Source organism: Argopecten irradians, chromosome 9 (genome assembly GCF_041381155.1).
Source record: "Argopecten irradians isolate NY chromosome 9, Ai_NY, whole genome shotgun sequence".
Classification (NCBI taxonomy): Eukaryota; Metazoa; Mollusca; class Bivalvia; order Pectinida; family Pectinidae; genus Argopecten; species Argopecten irradians.
Window position 1 is genome coordinate 19211954 of NC_091142.1, and position 26341 is coordinate 19238294.

The window sequence follows — 26341 nt, forward strand, 5'->3', positions numbered from 1 at the left end:
AAGTCATATTTGGCCCCGCCCACCTTGTAGACAAACCATTCTTATTATAAGATAGGAACAAAACATTTAAAGATATATGTTATATTTGATACTGGACATTTCTGTACAGGAGAAACACCGAAAACTGTGGAATAGTCAAGATAAAGAATTGTTCGAGGCCTGTAAGGGCCGAGTACTATTCATTATCTTAACTATTCCAGTTTAAGCTGTTTCTCATACTTAAAACATGGCACTGAATGTCACTGGTACTCTCCACTATTACACTGGGCATACGTATTGTTCAACTATTCCACAGCTCCAGGTAAACCCGTACTACCTATCTAAACCTTGAGACATATTCATTATTCATTTATTAACCTCACTCAGAGAACAAGAATCATGATTTGCATGACTTTTTTGAAAGATCCATGCACAGGTACTATATGGTACTCACACTTAAATATTTACTCAGTTTAGTTTTCACTGTTCAACATGGAGGATCATAAATGTGAAGCTCTGTATATGCAGTAGTGGTGATTTTTTGGATATAAATATAAATTTGAAGTGATTTGAATATTGAATTCGAATTTCCACTTTTCACTGTAATCATGGCAAATATTAAGTAGACTTAGGAGTGAACGAGGCGACGTGCTTATCAGAATAATGTCATCTGCAAGTGTTGGATTTCCAATATTTAGTGTTTCCACTTTCGAACCGTGGTTACTTTTCTCTAAATGTACAAGCAGATTGTGGATAAATGTTTGGTATAAAAATGTGGACAATACTCCACCTTGCCTAACTCCCGATTCAACAGCGAACCACTTTGACGTCATTCCGTGCCACGTCACAGAGCTCAGTATATCCATGTAGGAATCGCAAATCGTGTTTAAATGATTTTCAATGATAACGAGATCAATTTTTTTACGCAGGAGGCCAGCGTGCCATACAGTGTCAAAAGCCTTCTTAATATAAAAAAATGCTATATAGTATCTTGTAAGGAGAACGTCGTAGTTCGCAGAGTAGGCCTATGTCGTAGTTATTATCCGACAAAAGTTTGTTTATACAAAGCGAGGATGAAATTACTCCTCTCACATTTCAAGTAAAAATAGACAACGACATGATTACACAATACGTTATCACAGCCAATAGAATATATAAAATGGGGGGGGGGGGTCAAAAAGATAAGTTTGCCCCCTCCCGTCCCGGGGAACGGGGGTGGGCAGTTGTGAGCAATTACTTCAGAATCTGAGGTAAGTAAATAAACATGTTACTGCCGTTGAACCCTATCAGCTTATCTGATTGCAGAATTGAGAGTTTGAAATGAACTTGATTTCATGTACCTAAATCATAAATCTTTCAATCAATTTTGTAGCACTAGACTTTCTTTGAGAAAAAAAGATATATTTTCTTTTAACAATAATTAATTATATTTGCCACGATCATACAAATTCGTTTTATTCACAAATTGATATGTCACACAACGAAATTCTCAGCAACATCTAAAACTTATGAAAAATATCAACATATCATGACAAGAATAGCCCCGGATATAGATTCATGTGGATTTTACTTAAGTGTGTTGAAATCATTATATTTCTGGTTTATTTTTTTATAATATTTGGAGATGGTGGCATTTTATAAAATTTTCCTTTTTTAAAGTAAATGTTCGCTGCTTTCCGACTTTAAATATCATTTAATAAAGTTAATTATTTTCAAAACCTAACGATATCAAATCCACCTAGACTTAATTGCCTTTAACACATACATTGAAATTTGTACCATTGGATTACAGAAATCCTAACGGTTTTTAATTTGTAATCGTAAATTTATATTCAGGTCAAATTTGATGTGTTAAAATTTAAACTAACCCCGCGTCTTAATTTTCCTTGCGTCACAAAACAATCGCCTACAATTTAGAAGTAGATTTTATAGGCCTATGCATGTCGCAAAATTATAAGCTTTTAGTATGATAAGCAAAATATGCCAAAAATACCTGAGATGTAATATGAGGATTTCTACATGTATGTACAGTACTACGAGTCGTACATTACATTTGTTTGTATCTCCAAACTTGAACTGCATGCAGGGTAGATATATCGATCATTAGTTTCCTGACCTTCCCGAATTCATATTGTCGATAATGAAAATTAAGCCGGGTACTAATTAATAAAAGAAAAATAACACCAACGATAATTTGATCAATCTTGGAATATTTTAATTGTTTATGTTGACATACCATCGGTCCTCGCTGATACATTTATACATATGAGGACCCTGTCCATCTTCGGCATAAACACCGAATTGTTACATCCAAACCCACGTGTCCTTCAAGTCATATTTGGCCCCGCCAACCTTGTAGACGAACCATCCTTATTATAAGATAAGAACAAAATATTTAAAGATATATGTTATATTTGATACTGGACATTTCTGTATAGGAGAAACACCGAAAACTGTGGAATAGTCAAGTTAATGAATTGTTCGAAGTCTGTAAGGGCCGAGTACTATTCATTATCTTAACTATTCCAGTTTAAGCTGTTTCTCATACTTAAAACATGGCACTGAATGTCACTGGTACTCTCCACTATTACACTGGGCATAGGTATTGTTCAACTATTCCACAGCTCCAGGTAAACCCGTACTACCTATTTAAACCTTGAGACCTATTCATGATTCATTTATTTAACGCACTCGGATAACAAGAATCATAATTTGCATGATTTTTTTTAAAGATCCATGCACAGGTACTCTATGGTACTCACACTTAAATATTTACTCAGTTTAGTTTTCACTGTTCAACATGGAGGGCCATAAATGTGAAGCTCTGTATATGCAGTAGTGGTGATTTTTGGATGTAAATTTGAAGTGATTTGGATATTGAATTCGAATTTCCACTTTTCCCTGTAATCAACGCAAATATTCAGTAGACTTTGGAGTGAACGAGGTGACGTGCTTATCAGAATAATGTCAACTGCAAGCGTTGGATTTCCAATATTTAGTGTTTCCACTTTCGAACCGTGGTTAATTTTCTCTAAATGTACAAGCAGATTGTGGATAAATGTGGACAATACTCCGCCTTGCCTAACTACCGATTCAGCAGCGAACCACTTTGACGTCATTCCGTGCCACGTCACAGAGCTCAGCATATCCATGTAGGAATCGCAAATCGTGTTTAAATGATTTCCAATGATAACAAGATCATTTTTTTACGCAGGAGGCCAGCGTGTCATACAGTGTCAAAAGCCTTTTTATATCACGAAATGCTATAGTATCTTGTAAGGAGAACGTGGCTGTCGTACATCCTAAGGATTTTCGGAAGCCTTTTTGCTGATCGCTAGGAAATGTAACAAATGAGGTGTCAAAGGAGTCTTGTATTCGGACACTGATTCAAAAAATTATAAATACATAAAAGTGTGATAGGTCTGCAACCTGAAGGATCTCCGCGAGACTTATTCCCGCCTTTGAAGATAGGAAGTATAATGCCTTTCTTCCATATAGACGGAACATGTTTACACTTAGTAAACAATTTCTGTAGACATAATACCAGAGTCCTACCATCATATCTTAAATGTGCGTTCTGGATTCCATCGATCCCTGGAGCTTTCCCTACCTTAAGACTCCGAATAGCATGTTCTATTTCTGAAAACGTCGATTTTTTTATTCAGATAATTAGCGTCAAGAATATCGGTTGGACAATCCGTTAACCCTATGTTCATTGGGACAACTCTAGAGGCAGTCGCCGAATATACATTTTGGATGTACTTACCGAAAACGTCCGCTATTTCAATCGGAGTCCGAAGCGTGCTGTTGCCAACTTTTAATGGTGAACAGTTCCATGGGGAAGGTCCTTTAAATTGTTTCAAAGCCCGTCAGAACGTTTTGCTGTAACAGTCCGCAGCGTCATTCAATTCGTGTTGTTGGGAACGCAAGTACTCTTCATAAGCTATGTACTGTACGGTTTTGCCTTCCATATACGATCCACTCTTCACGAGCAGACTTATGTGCTACTTTTACGTCACTGTTCCAATAGGGTTTTAAACATGAGTTGAATCTGAGACAATGGTATTGAAACAATCTATATCAGTTGGGCGTTGAATATCAAAGTCAAGATATTGCTTTAACACATTATCAACCGCTAACTAATATTGTACCATATGGTTTATACTACAAGTTCTCCATTTTGGCTGCACGGTTGGACTTGGACATTCTAACCATTGTAATGAAGGCAAGCGAACACAGCATTCCAATACCGCGTGGTCTGATGTTGCATCTATATTGGAAAAGGAAAACACTCTAGCTGATTCGATGCAGTCGATCATTGTGTCTTTCACCAGAATGTAGTCGATCGTAGTTTCAAGAGGCACAAAGGCTATGAAATACCGTCACACATATCCAACTTATTAGTCGCAATAAGGTTATTACAGGAAATAAACTCATGAAACAATGAGTGTTCCGGCGAGCTGCATACGAAATCGGAAGCGTGTCGTATAATCTGCGTGATATCTGACGATATCTCCAAGAGCGACGATTGCATTAGTGAACTCCGATATATCGGAATCACTAGGCATGTAAACTCCGAACAAATAAAGTGGAGTAGAATTAACACGATCGATTCTTATTCCGATTATACGATTTGATTGGCTGATATCGAGTCCTTCTATAGAGTAGCAGAGGCCTTTTTGGACTAGAAATATGAGCCCACCATTACCACAACAAACATAACCGTAGTTCGCAGAGTAGGCCTATGTCGTCGTTATTATCCGACAAAAGTTTGTTTATACAAAGCGACGACGAAATTACTCCTCTCACATTCCAAGTAAAAATAGACAACGACATGATTACACAATGCGTTATCACAGCCAGTAGAATGATTTTAATAAAACGCATTATTTATATCACTGAAGGACGATACCGGTTCGCGTGGAGATATTTTGTGTCTCCATAGTTTGTTACGCAGCCATCTCCTGCATGTAACCTTTCTACGCCAAAAATATTGCTGTTCAAGAATATGGGCTTGCGATCTTGGTACAACAATTTTCGCGGAAAGTAAACCGTTCCTAGAGTTGAACAACTTTATTTTCGAACCCGAGACTCCAGCTGATGATAGGAAGTTTACAATACCCGATTCAGTGGAGGTTTCACCGATATTGTCAATGTTGAATTGAACCGCCTTAGCTCTATCCGCTCCAATAAAAATGACGTTTTCCGCTTGATTCTCCTTTTGAGATTTGACATCGAGAGGTTCGCAAAGACCAATATGAACAGGAATTTTACGCACGGTCTCAGCATAACTAATGGAAGTGTACGAAGCCTGTTGAATAGTGCACGTACTAAGCTGAGATTCAGAAATATCAGTTTGGGAATTGAGTATAACGTTGATATCACCCCCTTCTTGACTATCAGTTGCATCTTCGGATGGGAATGTATTGTTGGCTGATTGTTGGTCGCACACCGTAGCAGACGACTCGCGTTTGACATGTTTGACCTCGCGAGACATTGAGATGAGTATGCGTGTCAGTATGCCTATTACTGGATGTGTGTGACCCACTCACGGTATTTTTACCTGTTCGTCAGGAATGTCAGAGGCACCAGCAGGGGTATTACACAATTGTTTTGAAAAAGTTCGGTGGTTTTTCTATAGTGCACGAACAGCGGTGGACAGAGAGTTCACTTTAAAGGATAACTTCTCTAACCCATTTTACATGTCCCGTGATCAACGCCTTCTGGTAAAGTCGATGTTTGAGATAAAGCTTAAAGTTTGTAGCTAGAGCTAAGCCGTGTAAGCTTGAAGCGCGACTCATCTGTATGGCCGTCTAACTTATTTCTGAGGGCTTGGTTTTCTGATTCAAGACTATTGATCTTCAGTGCCGAGTCCTTTTCGCGTTTCAAACACAGTTTCAAGTTATTTTCAAGAATTGACACTGTTTCAACCAGTTCGTGTATCAGTCAAACTATGATCACGAAGTGAAGATTCCGGTGTAACAGAGTTTATTTTTGGTCTTGGGCGGGAAAATATGGCGCAAATATCAGTTTTATCACCATGAATGAACTGATACAGGATATAACAGTCATTGGCGTATTTACGGACACTCGACCCCCCCCCCCCCTTTATGAGTTATTTTCCTAGTAACAAAGTCTCCTTCGGGGCACTCGATAGATCTCGCTCTGTATATTCAAATGCACGTAATAGAGTCTAGTGAGCTATGTGTAAGACTCAACAACTTAGAAATATATGAATCTCTGGCCAGATTATAATGTTCCTCATCCAATTTTTGAATAAATGCTTGATCGGGGATGCACGTTAGTTGCATGGAAATACTGAGCTGTTGGGGCATGGAATTATCAAAAGCTGAATTTTCAAGTTGGTTAGTATGTTCATGCATGTCGCTCACCTGTATGTCCGATTCATAACAAATCGAAGACGTTATATACTAATTTTATACATTTTAACAATACAGTAATTGCGTCAATATGATTTCAAACATTTTTGAAGTCATTATTGAAAATAACTTAAAATACCTATTAAGTTTGATCTTTTTGATTCACATATTTGAGGAGGATCTACGTGTCAAGTAAGTTACGCTCTAATATATATCTTTTAATATTTTTTATAATATTAAAACAGGTTATTTAATATGTAAAGTGTATAAAATGAATTATCATAGAGCTTCACCACCATGTACATGACATTATATAAATGTTGACAATACAGTTGTGGCGAAAATGCCATTTTGGGATATTTTTATTATGATGTGTCTTTTTTAATTTGCTGTCACATCAATAAATTTGTAGTTATCATGTATATGGCAATCAGGATAAACTATGTATGAAATTATGATGTTATTATTCTATAATAAAATATATATTTGTACATAATAAACAACAATACCAAAGAACATTATGACCATTTTATTAATCTTAGAATCAAGCCAGCTTATTCTAGAGATAAATTCGCTGGATATAATCCAAGACTTACTTTAATACCAGCCAGGCTTATTATCGAGATTTTAGCGTATTTGTCGCGTGTTATGTCCATTCAGAACATTGTGGTATACACCTGGTTTTAACACAATTATCCTATGATTGCTATCCAAGATATGGAACAAAGGTTATGATGGATCCAGGAAAGGAAATTTCGCATATTTGTCCACAAAACCCGAATGTTTTAGTGACGTTTCCCGCTGGAACAGTAACGGCACAGGAAAGCATGCTTATTCAGGTAACTAAAAGTAATTAGTATAAAGTACATATATACCAATAAGATCAAATGTAACTGCTTGTCATTATAACTTTTTAACATGTATCTGTCATTTTGCCCCTTTGAATTTAATTGTTCCATGATAAGTTTATTATTTACAGTTAGAACCAGTGAGAAGAAGTAAAGTTCCACTAGCAGAGGTGAGGGGCTACACTGATACAGTTTATATCCAACATGACCAGGCCTTCCTGAAACCTGTACAGGTGAAAATTCCATTAACTAGGATAGAGGAGGTGGAGGTGGATTTAACATCATGCGAATTATTGTGTGTCCATTTTGAAGAGGATGAAATCTCTATTAAGGAAGATATAAAAGTCGAACTTTTATCGGGAAACATTTGCAGCTTTAAAACGACTCAGTTCTCCAGGTTTGTAATTATAACTTATTTTCGAAAACCGATGTTGGTTTTTCTTGTTATAAATTTAGCATAACAGTTGTTACATGACTGTTTTTACATTTACATTTCACAATAGTTAAATGCGAGAAATTAAACCTAAATATATATTCGAATGTTCCAATATTTGTAGAACGGTATGCGATATATTGATTATAAGGGAAGGGTGTCATTTTAAAATTAAAATTCACATGTGCGGTATTTTCAATCTTTTTACAACAAAACATATCTATTCAAATGTTCCTTTGTCTTTTTATTTTTGATTTGTTACATTCACAGTGAAATTTAAATGGAAAATATAATCATCCTTCGTTTTTATATGCATTCATCTTTCTTTAACATTCACACCCCATGTGTGGAACTAGATTATTAATCGGGGAATAATCAAAGAGGGCTAAATAGGTATTGCGTCAGATTGAAATATATGTACTAGTATCAGTAGGCCTTGTCTAGACCCCGGGCAGAGTCGTAAAAAATGCAAGAACTAAGATATTCCTCGTTTCTTCATGAAAACGTTAAGGTTGGTGTTCAAGCTAATATTAAAAATCCCATAGAAACTGCCCACAGCCCAATTTTCTTGAAACTTTGAAACATGCCAAAAAAGGTTAGCCATTGTTAAGTATTCTACTTCTTTTTATTCATAAATCATTTAAGTAGATCGTATACTTTATATTTAAGTCATGTCTTTTAGATTTTTTTACACGAAAACTGTGTACGAAATAATATTTTTTACGAAAAAGTAACACTTTTTGGAAAAAAACGAAAACAAAGCATTGCTATTTGTCATCTCATTTCACCCTGTTACTGGTTTTGTCCACAATTTTACCCCCATTTAAAAATACTCCCATGACATTTTCTGTCTATGTGTAAATAAGGTTCAAAGTTAAAATCCGGGAAAACTGTTTTTGAGTGATTTAAAAATAGAGAGTGCTTGTAGCAACGAACCACTTGTTTGTTAGTATATCTAGTTATACATTTCCAGTTTATGATTCCAGAGTTCAATATACGTGAAAATCAGTGTACAGTAATAATCCTTGATGCTAAATATCATGGTAAAATCTTTTAAAATAATGGTTGTCATGGTAACAAAACAGGCCTCTGATTGGCTGAAATTTAAATGATGTCAGAATTAAGTGAAAATTTGTACATAGAGGTTACGAGGTATGCTGAATAACATGGTAACACTTTCAAAAGATTGTTTGTCATGGAAACAGAATGGAGACCTCTGATTGGTTGAAATTTAGATATTATTAGATATTAGTGAAAATTGGTACATATGGGTTATGGGTTATGCCGAATGAGATAGTATGCCGAATGAGATATTAACAGTTTTAAATACATTGTTGCCATTGTTTCGAAATAAAAGCCGTCTGATTGCTCAAAATTAAGATTGTAGCCTTTGTGGTGTTGGTATTATTTTCAAATACATATTTTATTTGAAAATCAAATGTAACCCTGTTTCCCTCTTTAAACAATTTTAATTCAATTTAAAATAGTTTCTATCTACATAAGAGAGATGGATAATCTTAATTTCTATCTTTTGCGTTTAAGTTGCTGACGAAAATATATTTCTTTCCAATAATTATTTGATTTCTGATATGAAAAGAGAAACTATTTGTTTCACCCAAGAGCATATCTAGTTGTTCGGCTTTTTGTACTGTTAGGGAAGATGCATGAATAGAAATGCAATAATTTTAGAGTACATTTGTTAGTTAACAAAAAAATCTATCACTAACTGTTGTTTTATTATGGTGTCTATAATCAGTTTTAAATTTATGATCTACTAGGGCAAATATTGATTTTTTAGAAAATTCCCCTCGCTACATTTCAGCCTATGAAATGCTATTTTCTCGGATTTTATTTTTGTTGAAAAAGTATCTGTTATAAGATCATACCTATAGCATGTTTTTAAAATGGTTTAAAAGTGTGGACAAAATCGATAACATGCCAAATATTTCGAGCAAACCCCATATCCTCAATTTGTATCCTGACAAAAAATTGAGGTTTTTTTTGCTTTAAAATTAATTTTTCGTAAAAAATAATTCGTAAATATCACTATAAATGGATATGGAATAAAGAATGAAGTATCTTTTACTAGCAACAATAATTGAAAAGATAAAAATTATGTACAAAAGATAGACACAATGGGTCCCCTTGCCACAAACCCAAAGTAATTTTAGAAAACACCATTTTAGGTCCTTTATGCCTTTTTAAAACATATGAAAAATAAATAAACTGCACATAAAAAAGTTATGTGCCTAGACCTTTAACACTGCAAAATTTGAAAAAAACAAATCGGCGCGTGGGCGGATTTTGCAACCCCACCTTTCACCTCCGGACGTCCAGTCAATTTCTTTTTCTCAGGAAGTACTGAAAGGATCTGTCTCAAATCCCATATGTAGGTTTCCCTAGCACCCTGGTTTCGCACATTGCATTTTGGGACTAATTTGTCAACAAGATGGCCACCAGGCCGCCATCTTGGATTTTGATAGTTAAAGATTAGTACCGCTATATCTTATAAGTACTGAAGGGATCTTTCTCAATTTGTATATGTAGGTTCCCCTAGGGTCCTTGTTATATATTATGTATAATGCATTTTGGGGGCGATCGGTCTACAAGATGGTCGACAAGCCGCCATCTTGGGTTTTGATATTTAAAAATCATTACATGTATCCTATTTCTCAGAAAGTACAGAAGGGATCTCTCTCGAATTCTATATACAATGTACAGGTTTCCCTTACAACTCTAGTTACGCATGTTGCATTTTGTATCTGATCAGTCAACAAAATGGCCGACAGGCAGCCATCTTGAATTTTGATAATTGAAAATTGTTAGCACTATTTCTTACAAATGTAGGTTCCCCTAGTGCCCTTGTTGTGCATATTGTATTTTGGGACAATTCTGTTAACATGATGGCTGACAGGCAGACATTTTGGTTTTTGGTACTTGAAAATTGTTAATTCTACTTCTCAGAGAGTACTGAAGGTAGCTTTCCCCTAGGACCCTAGTTGTGCATATGGCATTTTGGGACCGATACATCAAAAAGATGGCGAACATGCAGCCATTGGATTATGATATCTAAAATTAAACAAAAAACAGAGAATAGATTCCTGTTTCATTGTTACACATACATCATTCTTTGGTAGGCGCCAAGATCCCTCTAGGATATCTTGTAATATGCTGTCATCAGTCATTTTCCTATCGTAAGGCACATTGAGCGGGACCCCTTCTGACGTGTTCTAGTTATTGCGAAAATTGATACTGTTATTTTTTTTCATCGACATTACCTTGATAATTCTGATGATCCCAGCATTCGAATAAATGACTGCATTTCCACGGTATACATTAGATCGTAGATAAAATGAGAAGGGTTAAAGCAAACAATATGCTTACTGAGTCACTGTGCTTTTATGTATGTTTAACGTGTGTTCCATCTTGCATTTGGAAACTCTTGTTAGCTAGTAAATAAAAGTAAATTCTACTTTTGATTATGGATGCAAGCAAAGAAACGAAGACAGACTGATGAAAAGCAATCAATGGGGTCTTATAATACACATATATTGTTCTTTTTGTTCAGAACTTTTAATTTCATTTTGAATATAGTCGTGGCCCATGCGTTAATGATTACCTTACCAACACTTTTGTTATATTGTGGGTGGGCAATCTGTGACCATTCTAACCATGACACTAAACTATTGTCTTTGGCTACTAATTTACAACATGCTTTTAACTATATTTCTAAGATGTAGACAACGTCACATCGCAGGAGGCAAAAATCATAATCATTGGAAAGAACCGGGTTATATTTTGAATGAGTTCTAAAGAACAAGAATGGCATTTGACAAATGGAAATTCCAACAACATTGTCAACATTCATAGCATAGGTAGCATCATCTGTAGGTTATTGTCTCCTGTCAACAATGAATACACAACACTCTTTATTTTGATATATTTATACAGAAACGGTGTGTACGCAATGAAGAAGACATTGCGAAGAAGTCTGAAAAGAATTATGCAAGAAATCAAAAGGCTACATGGAATGAGTCCTCACATTATCTCCGTATTCATCGGAAAAGGATATAAACAGGGCACATGGAGAATTCATGCTGAAGTTCTGGAACAATCTGACCTACAAAAAACGATCGAAAAAAGAAAGAAAATGGACTTAATGGAACTACCAAAATGTAGATCGCCAAGCTTGACTGTTGTAAGGGTAACAAAAATAAAGGTCAGTCTCAGCAAGGATGGTCCCTTGGCCTTGTGCAGAGACTACGTGAAAGATGACATTGCAATTGAAGTCATACCTGGAGGGGAAGATCAATTCACTTACTTTGATATAAAAAAGACAAACAAAGATGAAGAAGCGAAAATAATTTTCAACGCAAAACCTTCTGGCAAAAAACTTCATACAGCTCGTTTCGACCCAAGAGATATGAACATGGGTGTCATTTGCCCAGACCCCGCCTCCCTTGTTGCAGGTATAGCGAAGGCTATCCCGGGTACGAAAAGTGGTACTAATATGCTTACATTCAGTGAATCGAAGAAAGAAAAGATAAATACAACAACTACACTTTCTACCGTTTCACCAGTTGGAAGCGAAAGGTCTGAAACTCTTACAGGTAACTTGATTTTTACTTAGTTTTAAATGTAATACCTATTACAATAAATAAATAAAACAAATATTTATCATCCAGTATATTAGTTTTAAGTAATACGGACTCACAATTTGTTATGTGTATAAGAACCACATGGTTATACATATTATTTCATTAGGTCACTTCACGATATATCTAGACAGGTGAGACTGTAAGTACATATTTGATAATCCCCTAAACGAAACGGGTAAAACGTATTATCATAGTATTACTCGGCCCGTCCTTGTCGGCCCATTTATGTTTTGTCACTACTCGTATTCTCGCGTTTTGTTCCAGTTTCGTTTAAATACCTACCCATATAAAAATTTTAAGTATGCAATGCATTACAAAGTAAGCCAGACACTTTTGATATTGTCTTTATGTTACGCTAAACTTAAAACTTATTGTAACTGGCAACTACGTAAGAAATGAGCGCCTTGGGTTTAGTTTACATAATATTCATTTGGTAAGAATAAGCCATTTACAGTAGTTAGTAAGTAACAGTAGATTTTGTGTATGTAGAAAATAAGATGAATAAGCTGTATTCATTCATGTTCACCTGATTAAGAAATGATCTATTATTTTAAAACTTATTCTTATAGCATTTTCTATTTTAATGAGGGCCGTGTGTCCGTTAACAATTTACTTGTTCAACAACTACAAAATCGCCAGTAACCAGCCAAATTATGATTGATATAAAAACAGCTTTTTGACTGCCAGATATATTATTCTTATAAATGGAAAAGTCTTACGCCCCTATAAAAATTTATTGAGTGATATATGTTACACAGAGAATAGCTAAACAATATAAATTAATAGAAACTTGCATTGGTCTTTAATGTGGGCAAGGAAACCTCGACCCGAGTCTAAAATGTCCGCTGAAATATACCAGTCAATAAAAAAACGAAACAACGATAATTGTAATATTCCTATCCACTTAATAGACCTGTGATTGGTTATTAACGAAACGTGATTACGTCATGGACAATTTACTCCGCAATTATATCATTTGCATTGCCAGGCACGCAATATAGCCTTATATGGAAGGCAACTCTGTAATTTTTACTCATCACCCTCAACTTAATTATCTATCATTTTTATTTTGTATTTCCTTTCACACATTATGCTAAAAATGTAATGGCGTTTATTTATATATCCATTAGTGAACGTATAATTTTCTTAACAACACAATTTTTTTTATTTTAATTATAATGGAAATAAAAAATATTATATAGATTCATTTTAGCAAATAGAGAGACTAGTGACTGACATAACATATAGCACTGTAAACAATCGACAACATATTACTTTTGCTCATCACTTTCAACTTTTTTTTTATTCTTAGGCCTGTACATTCCCTGTCAAACTCATAGAACCCCAATGATTTAAAATAAAGTCGATTCTATCTTTTGGAGCAAGAGAACATATAAGAGGAATTAAATAATTTACGAATTCTGATTTCGCTAAATTATCTGAAAGTCCAAATAAAACATTTTTAACATCAAAGATAATAGGTGTGTTAGTTTTTTACAGTTTCCAATGTTCTAGTTTTCTCAATATTTCTCAACCTTTTTAATATTTCCAAAACTGTGTGCAAGTGTCTTTAATACATTGATTACTTTATGTTATCATCTGATTCTTTAGTTACACCTTCATAATTATAAGTATTTATTTACAGGTAAAATTGCATTAGTTACCTTATATAAAAAACCAAAGCGTGTTATCTTATATAAAAACCAAAGACGTGAAAAGTCATTTGATGTTTTAAAAGGAATTATATGATATATCTTTTACCAATCTATATTTTCAAAGTTTGGATAAATGGCCTGTTTTATGTCTGGTATGTACAATATTTGACATTTATGTTCGACTAGAATTATGTATAAATCACTGTTTCTTTCATTCTTTTGTATATTATTTTTAGTGACAATCATTAAAACAAATATACTTATCATAAACAGTGATAAGTCTAGTTTATCATAGAAAAGGTGTCTTAATTGCATCGATGGTACATTATGTATTCATAGGGATGTAATTTAAAATGTCTTTCAATGCACCTATCACATATTTCCAAAAAAAGACTGGTAATGTTTAATCTCTTAGTATTAATATCCAAATTCTGTCAGAAATTCATAATTACCAAATCAAGTTCAAGTCAATATTTTCATTGTTTTTCTGTTGAATAGAGAACTCTTTTAACCAAGTTGATTTCAATTATGATATTTTTTTTCAAAATCTGTCATTTTAAGTCCTCCATTTAATATATAATCCTTTGTCTTTTGATTATATCAACTGGTCTATCTGGTTTAAATCTAAAACTTAGTATGAAACGTTTTGATCTGGATTTGTTATATTTAACTGTCAATCGTTTTATGTCCGATTGGCGTCAGAATATCCTGACAAAACTTTATTGAGGATACCGTTCCGATGGAGAATTGTTTACCGTATTGTTATTAAATTAGGCACTACTTTTTTTTAATTTTCGGTTCAAACTGATGATCCGTATTTTCGTTAAATGTTCTTGCCATACAGATTTGTTGTTCTATTATATTCAATTTAAATGTGCCCCAGCAAGCAACTTTTAATATTCTGTTTTCTGTTATTATTTTTAATCGAAAATTTAAAAAACAAAATTACTCGTTATAGGAGTGTATGGTAAAAAAACCCTGCATTAATTGTTTTAGGAAGCATTTCAGTAATTTTCGACATTAAATGACTAATGACATTATCAATAATTGGAAATGGACAATTTATTGTGTAATTATTTACTGTTCTTGTAAATGACCACTACAGTAAATCACCGTTGTGTATTTATCTTACAATAAGGGAATGTCGATCTGTGCAGCTCAACGAGTGGTAAATTCATTCTTAGCAGGCACGACACCAAGCTTTGTACACGGCAATTGATGTCAGATTATGTTACAAACCGCCGATTTAGCATAACGTTACTAGGGCTATCCTCGGTCCCAGGTGTTCGTCGCACTATCGATCACTATATAAGGAGATGAACAACAATGACGTCTCTATCTACTTACCTGGTATCCATAATGCATTGCGTAACTTGTCCAATCGATTAAATGAAATGTTGTCACATGATCACCTTTACTACATTGTATGTATTCACTATGCGAAAAGCACGTGTTATGTGTTCAATTATTTCATTTGATTTCGAGTAAGTAATTAAATAACTAAATTAATTTATACTTCTAATAATAAATATAACTTGATATATTTATAATCAATTTCACCTTCGGGAATTTATGTATATAAATCAATTAAATAAGATATATCAGTAATTTTTATCGGCCATGCAGTCATTGTTGATGCACAGGCTTTTGAGGCTATAGATATACGGACACCTTTATATGTGTAATACTGGGTACACATACAGAGATCTTCCGTATATCAATAGTCAAAAGCCTGTGTATCAAATGAAAAACTAAACGATATCGGTCTGGATATGCCCTCAAGCATGACACAGGTACATGTATGTCAGCCTTTACGTACATAGAGACAGAGCAGTACTGTAGCAGACGTCTATTTTGAGCTGAGAGACAAGTATAGCAGATACACCATGTATAATAAACAAACTTTAACAATAAACAAAATTAACAAAATCGAAATTGATCACACATTAAGAGTTATGTAGCAGTTGCGGATAGTATTTATTAATTTACAAAATATGAGGAACGTATACGTTTTGCATATATCATCTACGTCCTTGAAATATATAAACAAAACAAAGTGTACAAAATTATAACCGAAGTCTGTTTTGAGACATAAAATTTGTTTGCATCCGGCTGGTTTTACCGGAGCCAATTAAATGACCAGAATTTGGGTAATGAATTATGATAGAACGGCCAAGCGGTCCATGGTCCCAGGGGTTAGTAAGCGATAGTGCGACGAACACCTGGGACCGAGTATGTACTACATGTAGGACATGTCAATGAAAATGTATTCTATTGTGGAAGAATTTCTTTCGAAGTGTAATGAGACTTGTATTATATAAAACACCAATTACGTTAGAGTATGCTTTGACGAAACTGAAACATTAACTTTGTAACTGGACACCCAAAATTGTTAAAATGAAAAAAAAAGTGAAAAAAGGAGAAATCGAAACTCGAATCTCAAACACAAATCTTTACAAGGGAAATATGGTACAGGCAATTATATATTTCCGCTGTTTAGTACATCTTGTAAGATTACAAAGTGTTTGCTTCTACAGATTATGTGATATTTATTTGCAATCTAGCACATCAACATATATTAAAATATAAAGAGCTTCAAAGCGTTAATTGCTGAAATATGATTTTTACTACTGTGAATATTAGTGATATATTATGGACTATTTTGCATTTTAGGATTTTTTTGTGATAGCAGTATGCTTATCCTGGCAAAACAGATCTATGTTGATGACATACGGGACTTCGCAACTTACCTGAAAATACCGAAATCAGTTTTCATGGATTTCAAGACCAAATATTCGGGTTCTACCAAGGAACTCAAACTAGCCATCATGGACCACTGGCTCGACAATCAGCCAAGTTTAGATAAGATGGCAGTTGATAAACTGTGTAAAGCGCTGAAAGAAATAGACCTCAACAGGATTGCCGAAATAGTGAAACGAGTCGCGGGAGAGAACCGTGATTTGAGGAGAGGGGACTTTGAAAAGTAGAAACGAAAGCGCAGTCTGTTTCCAAGATTGATTACAAAGAAATGCATTTCAGACCACTGAGTCAGAAAAATTGAACACGTAATCGAACTTTCTAGATCTCATGACTAAACACTAAAATCTTTACAAATGCGTGTTTAATTTTCTTTTGTACATTTGTTGGTAATGAAAATGTCATTTATCCCATAACTATGCATGTTTCACAATGGAAAACCGATGTGATAAATTTCATAGCAGTTGGTTATCATTTATGTTAACACACTCCAGTGTGTAAACACCTACGGCGCCTCTGATTGGTCGTTAACTAACTCTCGTTAGTTAATTTTCAAAATTTTTAAAAGACACTCGCTAAAGCTCGTGTCTTTTCAAAATTTGAAAATTAACTAACTCGAGTTTGATAAACATGATAAACAACAGTCACTTGTTGGGGAACCTCTATTTATACTATCCTTTTCCCATCTTCAATTGTAAGATGGTTCAATGTATTGAAGCTGGCTGATTTCCAATACAGTAGAACGGTGTTTGCAATATGTTTCTACCACAATATGTTGTGTTATTTGACTCTCAGACCACTGTATAAATATATTGATAAATTATTATACCACATTAGGAACCCACCTTCCAAATTTTTGATTGGTCGAGGTTTTAAACTTTGACCTGAACTACTTTTTTCTCAGTTGCAGGTCACAAATTGTTAACGTCATCAATAATCGAAAGTTGTCATACTGTTGTATCCCAGTATTTGGCAACGTTATATCTAGGCATACATGTATGAGGCCCCTTGTGGTTATTATGGTAGAATTAAGGCACGTATGCCGTATTTGAACTTGGTTATAATAACTTGATGATTAATAGGTGGGAAGTAAATGTCACTTTGACGTAACCTTGCCAGCGAGTAATTAGATGTCGTTTTGCTGTACACATGCTCGCATGTAGTTCGGCAACGAGTAGTTTATCTTTAAACTACTTAATATATCAATATATTGAAAAGGCGTGGGTAGAAATTCATGGGATAAATATTCATAATTAAGATGATTTTGTATTTATACGATCATGACTTTTGTAGATGTAAAAGAGTGCCTGTTTGCCTATGAGCATATCACAAAACCGTATTTCTCCTCAGTTTCTCATCAGTCCAACATCATTGGGAAGCCACAAAAGGCTTGTAAAGATGTATAGTGACATTACAATAATGGTAAAAAATTTAAAGTGATTGCTTAAAATCCTTAATAGTATGTCCTAGGTTTATGTATAATATTCTGTCTTTCCTAGGTTGATGGTGAAAATCTTGTGGCGTGGTTTTTCCAGTGCTTGTTTAGTCTATTTTTGAAAATATTCAGGTTTTCAGCATTGACCACATCAACAGGGAGAGAATTCCAGGACTCCACTATCCTGTTACTGAAAACATTTCTTGCCGAGTTGAGACGAAAAGGTTTCTTGTAGAGTTTTTTATTATGACCTCTTGTACCTGTGTGTCTCATTGGAGTACACTTGCATACCTGCATACGTATTTGCATACCGGTATCGGTATTCTTGTAGATGATTTAATTGTGGTAGAAACAGGTCACACAACTCGGGGTTATTGGATATGGAATTTATTTTACACTCGTAGCTAGAGTTCGTGTCTGTTGTAACTTTTAAAAGATAACCCACTTGTGTTAAATAAATTATATATCCAACATTCATTCTTTGTTTAACCTCGATATATACTAAATAAAGCTTATAACGAGGCAATTTTGTTGGTCCACAGGAGTTCGTGATCATCGTATTTTGGCGGTTAGATACGGCCACATGATACTCCAGTAATGTGTCATATTATATCAGATTGTTTATCATAAGCTTAAGCTTATGTTTATGCTATTTAAGTTCTTAAGTTAGTTATTATCTCTGATTACCAATTTCAGTCGCACATATTTCTTATGCAATGTAACTTAATACAAATCGAAGGTCATGGATTTCAAATTCGAGTCCACAAATTGTTAAATCGAAATGAAATATTTCCTTTATTAGAGCCAAACAATATATTACTACTCAGATGCCAAGAGTCGCGAAATATTCATAGTATCTATCTATACCCCACATATTCCGTCACTCAAAAATAAAATTTGTAATTCTGCGTTAATGAATAAGATTTTATGGATAATGTATTCGCCATTTGCATCGGCTTGCAGATATAAGATGTCATCCTGTCAGTCGAATTTCTGATACTATATACATCGGATCGATATTAATATACCTAATTACACAATCATCGACTGTCCAATAAGTTCCCTGTGCATGTACAAGTACATGTAGTAACGTACTTGTTCGTCAAATCAACGATTGGACAGCTTAAGGCGTTTAATGAAAGCCTTCTTAATTCCAAAATTTAAATACCATCCGTCATATATATTGTAAATTATTTTGTTTATTATTATTATACTGTTTTCATTGATCAATATAGTCGCAGCACAATATGAAACTAAATAATTCCTTGCAGAGAGTTTCAAATCATATTTACATTGAATATTTTCTACTGTACATTCATAGAGCCAATATTTCTATTCTTTGTGATTTTAATCTATTTTTTACATAACTGGCCTATCCAGCCATGTCATACTGATAAACGTGTAACATCACTATTGTAACGTCACATACTTTAATGACGTTATCAATATGTTTTGTTGCCTGATTGTCTCGGTAGACGGAAACCTGACATACAAGTCGGATTTCGTATGTATTATTTAGGAGTTTACGTAGCATATTTTAATCAAACCTAGTAATGTGATGAATATTATAGTACATTTGTAAATATTTAATATGATTTACATGTGAATCGCCTTTACGTGATCGTGGCATATGTAATTATTGGACTTGAACATTTTGTATATAACAAAGCCACTCATGTAAGATATTTTATCTATACATGCATTGTATAATGATGTGAATAAACTTAAGATATAGTCTACGTTATTATCACAGAAAACAAAATAACCCATGGTTAATACGTCTGCGTATTGCTGTCACTGTGAGTTATTTTCAGTGTGCGTGAAAAATCACAGTTCATTATTGACAAGAAGGCGAACCAATTAAATACATGTATTACATGACATTATTGATATAGAGGACATGTGATTTATATAAAACATGCTGTTTGCATAAGAGTGCAAATTATGTTTTTATTTTGTCAACCACATGGTAAAGAATATTTTTCATACTGCACAGTCTAAGGCGTAGATCTATCATTCATATAAGTTCACATCGGCTTATTGTAGTCAAATATGCTCGAATGTTAAAATCTCATTTACTGTTAACAGTAGTTAACAAAATTTGCAGTAAAATGTATTTCTTTTCCTCTTTTTGATATTTTTGAGTATATTGGCCGAAGCAATATTCTCGAAATCTGCTTATTGTTTTTTTAATTCCCAAATTTAAAAATCTTGCTCAAATCACATGCAAATAGGTAAATTTTGAAGGCTTATTTTATTCATTGACAATGCGTTTTCACCGTATTAGGAAGTTTACATCAGGGAAACCTTAATTGTTTAAAAAGTGTTACTTTTCATCGATTTTTTTGGTTTGTTTGATTAGGATCATTAATTGATTGATGGGAGCATATATGGTTTTGTTATTTTCTTGTTTCAAAATTTTAATTTATTTAATTAACACTACCTACCCAACCACCTACCCACCTATGTACCTTGTATATACCCAACCAGCTACCTACCTATCTACCTAGTATATACCCAACCACCTACCCATCTTTTTACCGTGTATATACCCAGCCACCTACCCACCTATTTGTATAGTATATACCGAACCACCTACCCACTTTACTTAGTATATACCCAACCATCTAACCACCTATTTACTTAGTATGTACCCAACCACCTAACCACCTATTTACTTAGTATATACCCAACCGCCTATTTACCTTGTATATACCCAACCACTTATTTACCAAGTATATACCCAACCACCTATCCACCTATTTACCTTGTATATAATACCCAACCACCTAACCAACAATTTATCTATCATATACATTACTACCTACCCAACAATTTACATAGACTTACTACAGTACCTGAACCGTTTAACGTTCCCAGCCAAACGCAAACGCAACGCAAAAAATCCGTCCGTTAGCTAACGCTAACGATTGCTAACGCTAACGATTAACGATTAACGCAAAACGCAAAACGATCGGCAAGCATAGACCGGAAATACCATTGTTATAATCACGGAAATGGCTTTACGGTATTTGGTTCTATTTTTAGTAGTTAACGTTAGCGGAAGTGTATCCTGCTAACGATTAACGCAAACGATTTCTAACGCAAACGATTATAAACGCAACTAACGATTAATGATTGCTAACGCAAACGATAACGATTAACGATAAACGATTGCTAACGCTAACGATTGCTAACGGAAATAACGCAAACGCAAACGAAACGCAAATTTGGGAACGTTAAACGGTCCAGGTACTGTATATACTAAACCACCTATCCACCTATTTACCTAGTATATAATACCCAACCACCTAACCAACAATTTATTTATCATATACATTACTACCTACCCAACAATTTACATAGACTTAGTATATACTAAACCACCTATCCACCTATTTAGCTAGTATATAATACTCAACCACCTCCCCACCTATTTACCTACCTATATATCTACCCAATCCTGATATACCTAAATACCGACCTATACTGCACATACCCAAATACATACCTACCAAGCTATCTACCATGTACCTACCTTAAATATTAATTTTGCAAAAGGATTTACTTGTCATTGGATTTTTCTATTAGTGAGTTTTATTTATTTTATTTTGTTTTTGTTCATGACGAAAGCTAATGATTGATGTGAACGGTATGTTAATCTTCCTCATATATATATGCATAAATTTTTGATTTCAACGTCTTATTCAATTAGCACTTACCTATCTACCAATCCTTTACCCACCTTTAGCTATTTATCCACCTATCCATTTAAATATCTATCTTCTTACCTACCTACCTACCTAACCACCCATCTCAAATAATATAACTATTTCGCTCTTGTTTCAATATGATAGCAATGTTTGTAGATTACGATCACAGCCAATGATAGAACACAACACTGTTTCAAGAACGTTATAAGTTTCAGAATTATAAATAGTTTATTAAACAAGCTATATGGCTGATATCTTGGTGCTTAGCCCCTGCAAGCAAATTCTAGGTATGACAAGTTTAATTGAAAAATGATTTGAATTTTTGTTGTTGTTTTGCATTTGTTGGACAGATATTTTAAATGACACGCGTTAGCAAATGCAGTTTACACACCAGTAAACAACTAAAAATAAAAATAATTCCTTGTATTAACATTTCAAACGATTCTTTCTTTCAAATTTAATGTTCCGATAACCGGCTGGCTCCAATTAAGCGGGGAATGTTGTCAAGTTTAGAAAGTACACTAAATAAACACTATTTTTTCATTCCATTGATGTAATATTTCTCAAATATGTAATTAAGATAGCCATTACGGTCAAATAGTTTTATTGAATAATTACAAATACAGAAGCAGTATATGCCAAATCTGTTGCGCATTAACACTATTTGAGGAAATCAGGGTTCTGGCACAGGTGTAAACAATTTCTCAGTTGTTTAGGTTATATAGCAAAGAAAAAACGGAAATGTAGATATAGACTGATGATTTACCGATCCAGTTTCTTTAATACTTTGATTTGTACACTAAACCGTTCTCCATCTCAATGTGAAACATATTATTTATATATATTAAACCAGAATCACCTCGACTTTCAAAGTATGAAAGTCATCATATTGGTACATTTATTTACCCACATCACTTGTTTAATGTTTGTTTTTCTTCCAATATATTTTACCCATAAAATACGCATTATATCAAATAGTATTATAATGTATTAATTGCTGGGAAAAAAACATAAGTTTTGAATATAAATGACCGTTGAATTAATTCAATGTTTTTGTATCGATAGGTTGGTTCAAAATTTAACAATCTAGTCTCTCCTTTCTAAGACGCCTTCAATTTTCTTCAGCATCGCACATGAATAAAAAAAACTAACATATTCCTTTTATTACAAAATGATTTTAAATTATCGATATGAAACTAGTTTGACAGTTAAATATTCCTGTTTATTCCAATTATATTTCAATGATGGTTTTTAAGTTGGATTTCTGTGATATCACGAAATTTAACCAATGTATATTGTTCTAATATATTTATTTTCTGTATTTGATGTGAAATTTTTATCTTAACCTGTAAAAAAGTATATTTTGAAATAATGATTAGTATTTGTGTTTTTTATGAAATTGGTTTGAATAAAATAGCAGAAATATACGGCGGCGTATTATAATATTATAATATAATTTTGTTTATCTTGACCGTACAAGATAGTATCTTGTACTAGTATCTTGTACGTATTTATCTTGAACGTACAAGTTAGTATCTTGTACCTACAACTTATTATCTTGTATGTACAAGATAAAAAAATATGTAGTGGTCCTAATACGCCGCCGTAGTAATACTTTTTTTTTAATATTTTGATTTTTTTTAACCTTTTGTTTTTTATTATTCATACATTTAGATTTTTAATTTGACAAAATAGCGGAAACTTTTTTATGATATCAGTACAATTGTTTTCCCAATCGAAGTTTTCAGTTTAATCATTTTTCAAGATTTATTTTGTGTTTGAAGTTTATTGTATATCGTTTTGAAATGTTTGATGTGATAACTGCTTATTTACTAATAATAAATGGCCGCGATGGCCGAGTGGTTAAAAATGGCGGCCATGTTACATGTACCACATGTCCTCTCCCTCTTGGTTGCGAGTTCGAATCTCAACTGCAGCAGCTGCCAGGTACTGACCACTGGTTCGAGGTTTTCCATCAAACCTTAAATGACCCTGCCCCTTAATAGGACGTAAGACTAGAACAAACTAAATTAATAATTTTAGATTTTTATGAAATGATGTGATTTTTATCACTGGTAATCCATCCTCACACACAGCACTCAGTGCTAACATATTACAAATTAATAATTTTAATCAACAGGTAACGAAACCTAATCAAGCAAGCGTTAAAAGCACGATAACGTATAGTATTTGATTTTCTGCAATAATAACGAAACGCAGTGATTTGTAATTGGGAGGACCTCGAATGTGTACAAGTAAATGAGATCATGAACTAAAAGCTACATGGACTAGCCAGCTGTTTATCTTCAATTAAGTTGAAAATAACTATTTGATAATGATTACTTTGATTCAGACACATATGTTGGGGGTGTAGTGTATATATTTTGATATTGTTAAGACTCTGCTTGCGTAAGTTTTATAAAGAAATCATATTCGAAATTATTAGACAAAATAACAATACTAACATATCACATTTAAAAGATTACTAAAACGACATCAATACGGTGTAATACATATATTTTTTATTTAGCTCCGATAAGGGTATATTAAATTGACAATACTTCTAGGTCACCTGAGAAGATTTTTTTCTGTCTCTGTCGTCGTCCGTTATGCGTCGTCCGTCGTGTGTCCGTAAACAGTTTACATTTTCGACTTCTTCTCAAAAACTGTTGAAGCAAATTCATTGAAATTGGCGCCACCATTTTAAGGTATAAGGCTTAGTTTTGTGAATTTTATATCCCACCCCCCAGATAGCATTTTAATGTCATCTCCAAATTGGTCCCGGCTGACCCCTAGGGGCCAAGAAGCAGGGTCAAAAGGAGTCAAAATTGCTAAAATTAAAAAAAGACTTCTGCTGAATTTACAAATGTGATTGAATTAAATACTTGCCATAGATTAAAAGGTAATTGATAAAATTACTAACTGATTACAAGGTATAATGGAATAATATATACGGTATATATAGTGCTTATATGTCTTTCATTCTGTATGTGAACACAGGTGACCGTTAAGGCCCATGTGTCTCTTTCTTATAATATCAGGAATATCTCGAAATCCAACAACAACTTATTAATTTTAAATTTCATATCAAGTTTGTGGTTTGCTTTTTGTATTTAAATAAATAGCCTTTCTTAAGAAACTGTAGATGCGTTGTTTTTAATGTATCTTAGCGCATATCTTAATATCGTAGACAGCACGGTGTTTACGTCATAGATGATGCTTGACCTTTTCTCGACAGTGAACTTAACTTTGGCTGGCTAGGTGAAAGACAAATGGTTTCAGCGTTACACGACCTGGTTATGCAGCTGGAAACAGTACTATCGCCAGTATTCATACAAACATGTACTAGTTGTTATGTAAAATAGAATATAACTTGTACATCTACGGAAACCTATTAATGTCGTATTAAAAAGTGTTATGTTGTTATAAAGACTTACACAATATTTTATCAACGCGAAAGTTTACTGTGGCCTCTTATGTATGCAAACCAGAGTGACAAATTCATCTCAATCCTAAACCCCCGATTTGCTGAAATAAAGGAGTCATATATCGCAATGTGACGGAGCAAGAAAACCACATCAAATTAAGTTAACCGTATGCAATGCAAAGGAGGAGTGTCAATTTGGGGCAGGATACGATTTTTTTCTGTTTACAGATTCTCCGGAATTAGCACATCATAATTTGACTTAAAATTAGTCAGATCGGAGTTCCTGGTGAGTTATGGTGAGTTAAACAGGAGGGACTATTTTCTTTTCTGTCCATTTTTGCACCAAATGATATTTTTTAAGGATTTTTCATGAAGTATGATAAAACATATATATGTTGAGAATATAACATTTTGGAAAATATAACTTAGTGTCAAAAAAATAGGTTAAAACACCAATAAATGTATTGATATGTTAAGAATTAAAAGAAAAAGACTCAAATATGACTATTTTCCTGTAATGAATCGCATTCGACAAAACAGTTATTGCATCAGAAAGTATGACCCTCTGAATATAAGCAAAAATATTAATTGGTGTTTTAAAATTTTTAAAAGAAATCAAATCATACCCGTCCCCTTCCCCTACTCCTCCTCACTAATCCTATCCCACCCATAATATTCTGTGCTTGATTTAATAATATTCAAATAAACAGCTGAATTTAATTTAATTCAATATATATCACATTTTCCTGGTATACTATGGCACCAGATGAACTTTATACTTGCATAACTGACATTTTTCAAAATAATATCACAGTGACACATTATAATTCAAGAAAAAACAGGGACTTGGAAAGAAGTCACTAGCTGCTGACAGGATTGAAGACGCAGAGATTGATACATCATATAAAAAGGACTGTAAGACAACCAAACGCCGACATTATTAATGAATACACTTAGCATAAATTTGAACAATACATTTCGGACTGAGAGGAGAAGGAAGGGAACATAGGTCACTGAGGTATGTAGAATATTAGTACTTATCTTGAATTAACAATG

General features: G+C 33.8%; 1 protein-coding gene across 1 annotated transcript; it reads left to right on the plus strand.

Moving 5' to 3' along the window:
- The first annotated feature begins 1579 nt into the window (after positions 1-1579).
- Positions 1580-24979, plus strand: LOC138331711 (uncharacterized). The gene is made up of 4 exons (XM_069279458.1): positions 1580-7198; positions 7339-7604; positions 11592-12250; positions 16627-24979. Exons 1-4 carry the CDS (start codon positions 7091-7093, stop codon positions 16938-16940), a joined length of 1347 nt encoding a protein of 448 aa, XP_069135559.1. The 5' UTR covers positions 1580-7090; the 3' UTR covers positions 16941-24979.
- Positions 24980-26341: the final 1362 nt, after the last annotated feature.

Bases quoted from the DNA above. Each gene is read 5' to 3' on its own strand.
- LOC138331711 (XM_069279458.1), top strand. From the start codon at position 7,091: ATGATGGATCCAGGAAAGGAAATTTCGCATATTTGTCCACAAAACCCG. The intron at 7,199-7,338 runs GTAACTAAAAGT...TATTATTTACAG, and splicing joins AGGAAAGCATGCTTATTCAG to TTAGAACCAGTGAGAAGAAG. The intron at 12,251-16,626 runs GTAACTTGATTT...TTTGCATTTTAG, and splicing joins AAGGTCTGAAACTCTTACAG to GATTTTTTTGTGATAGCAGT.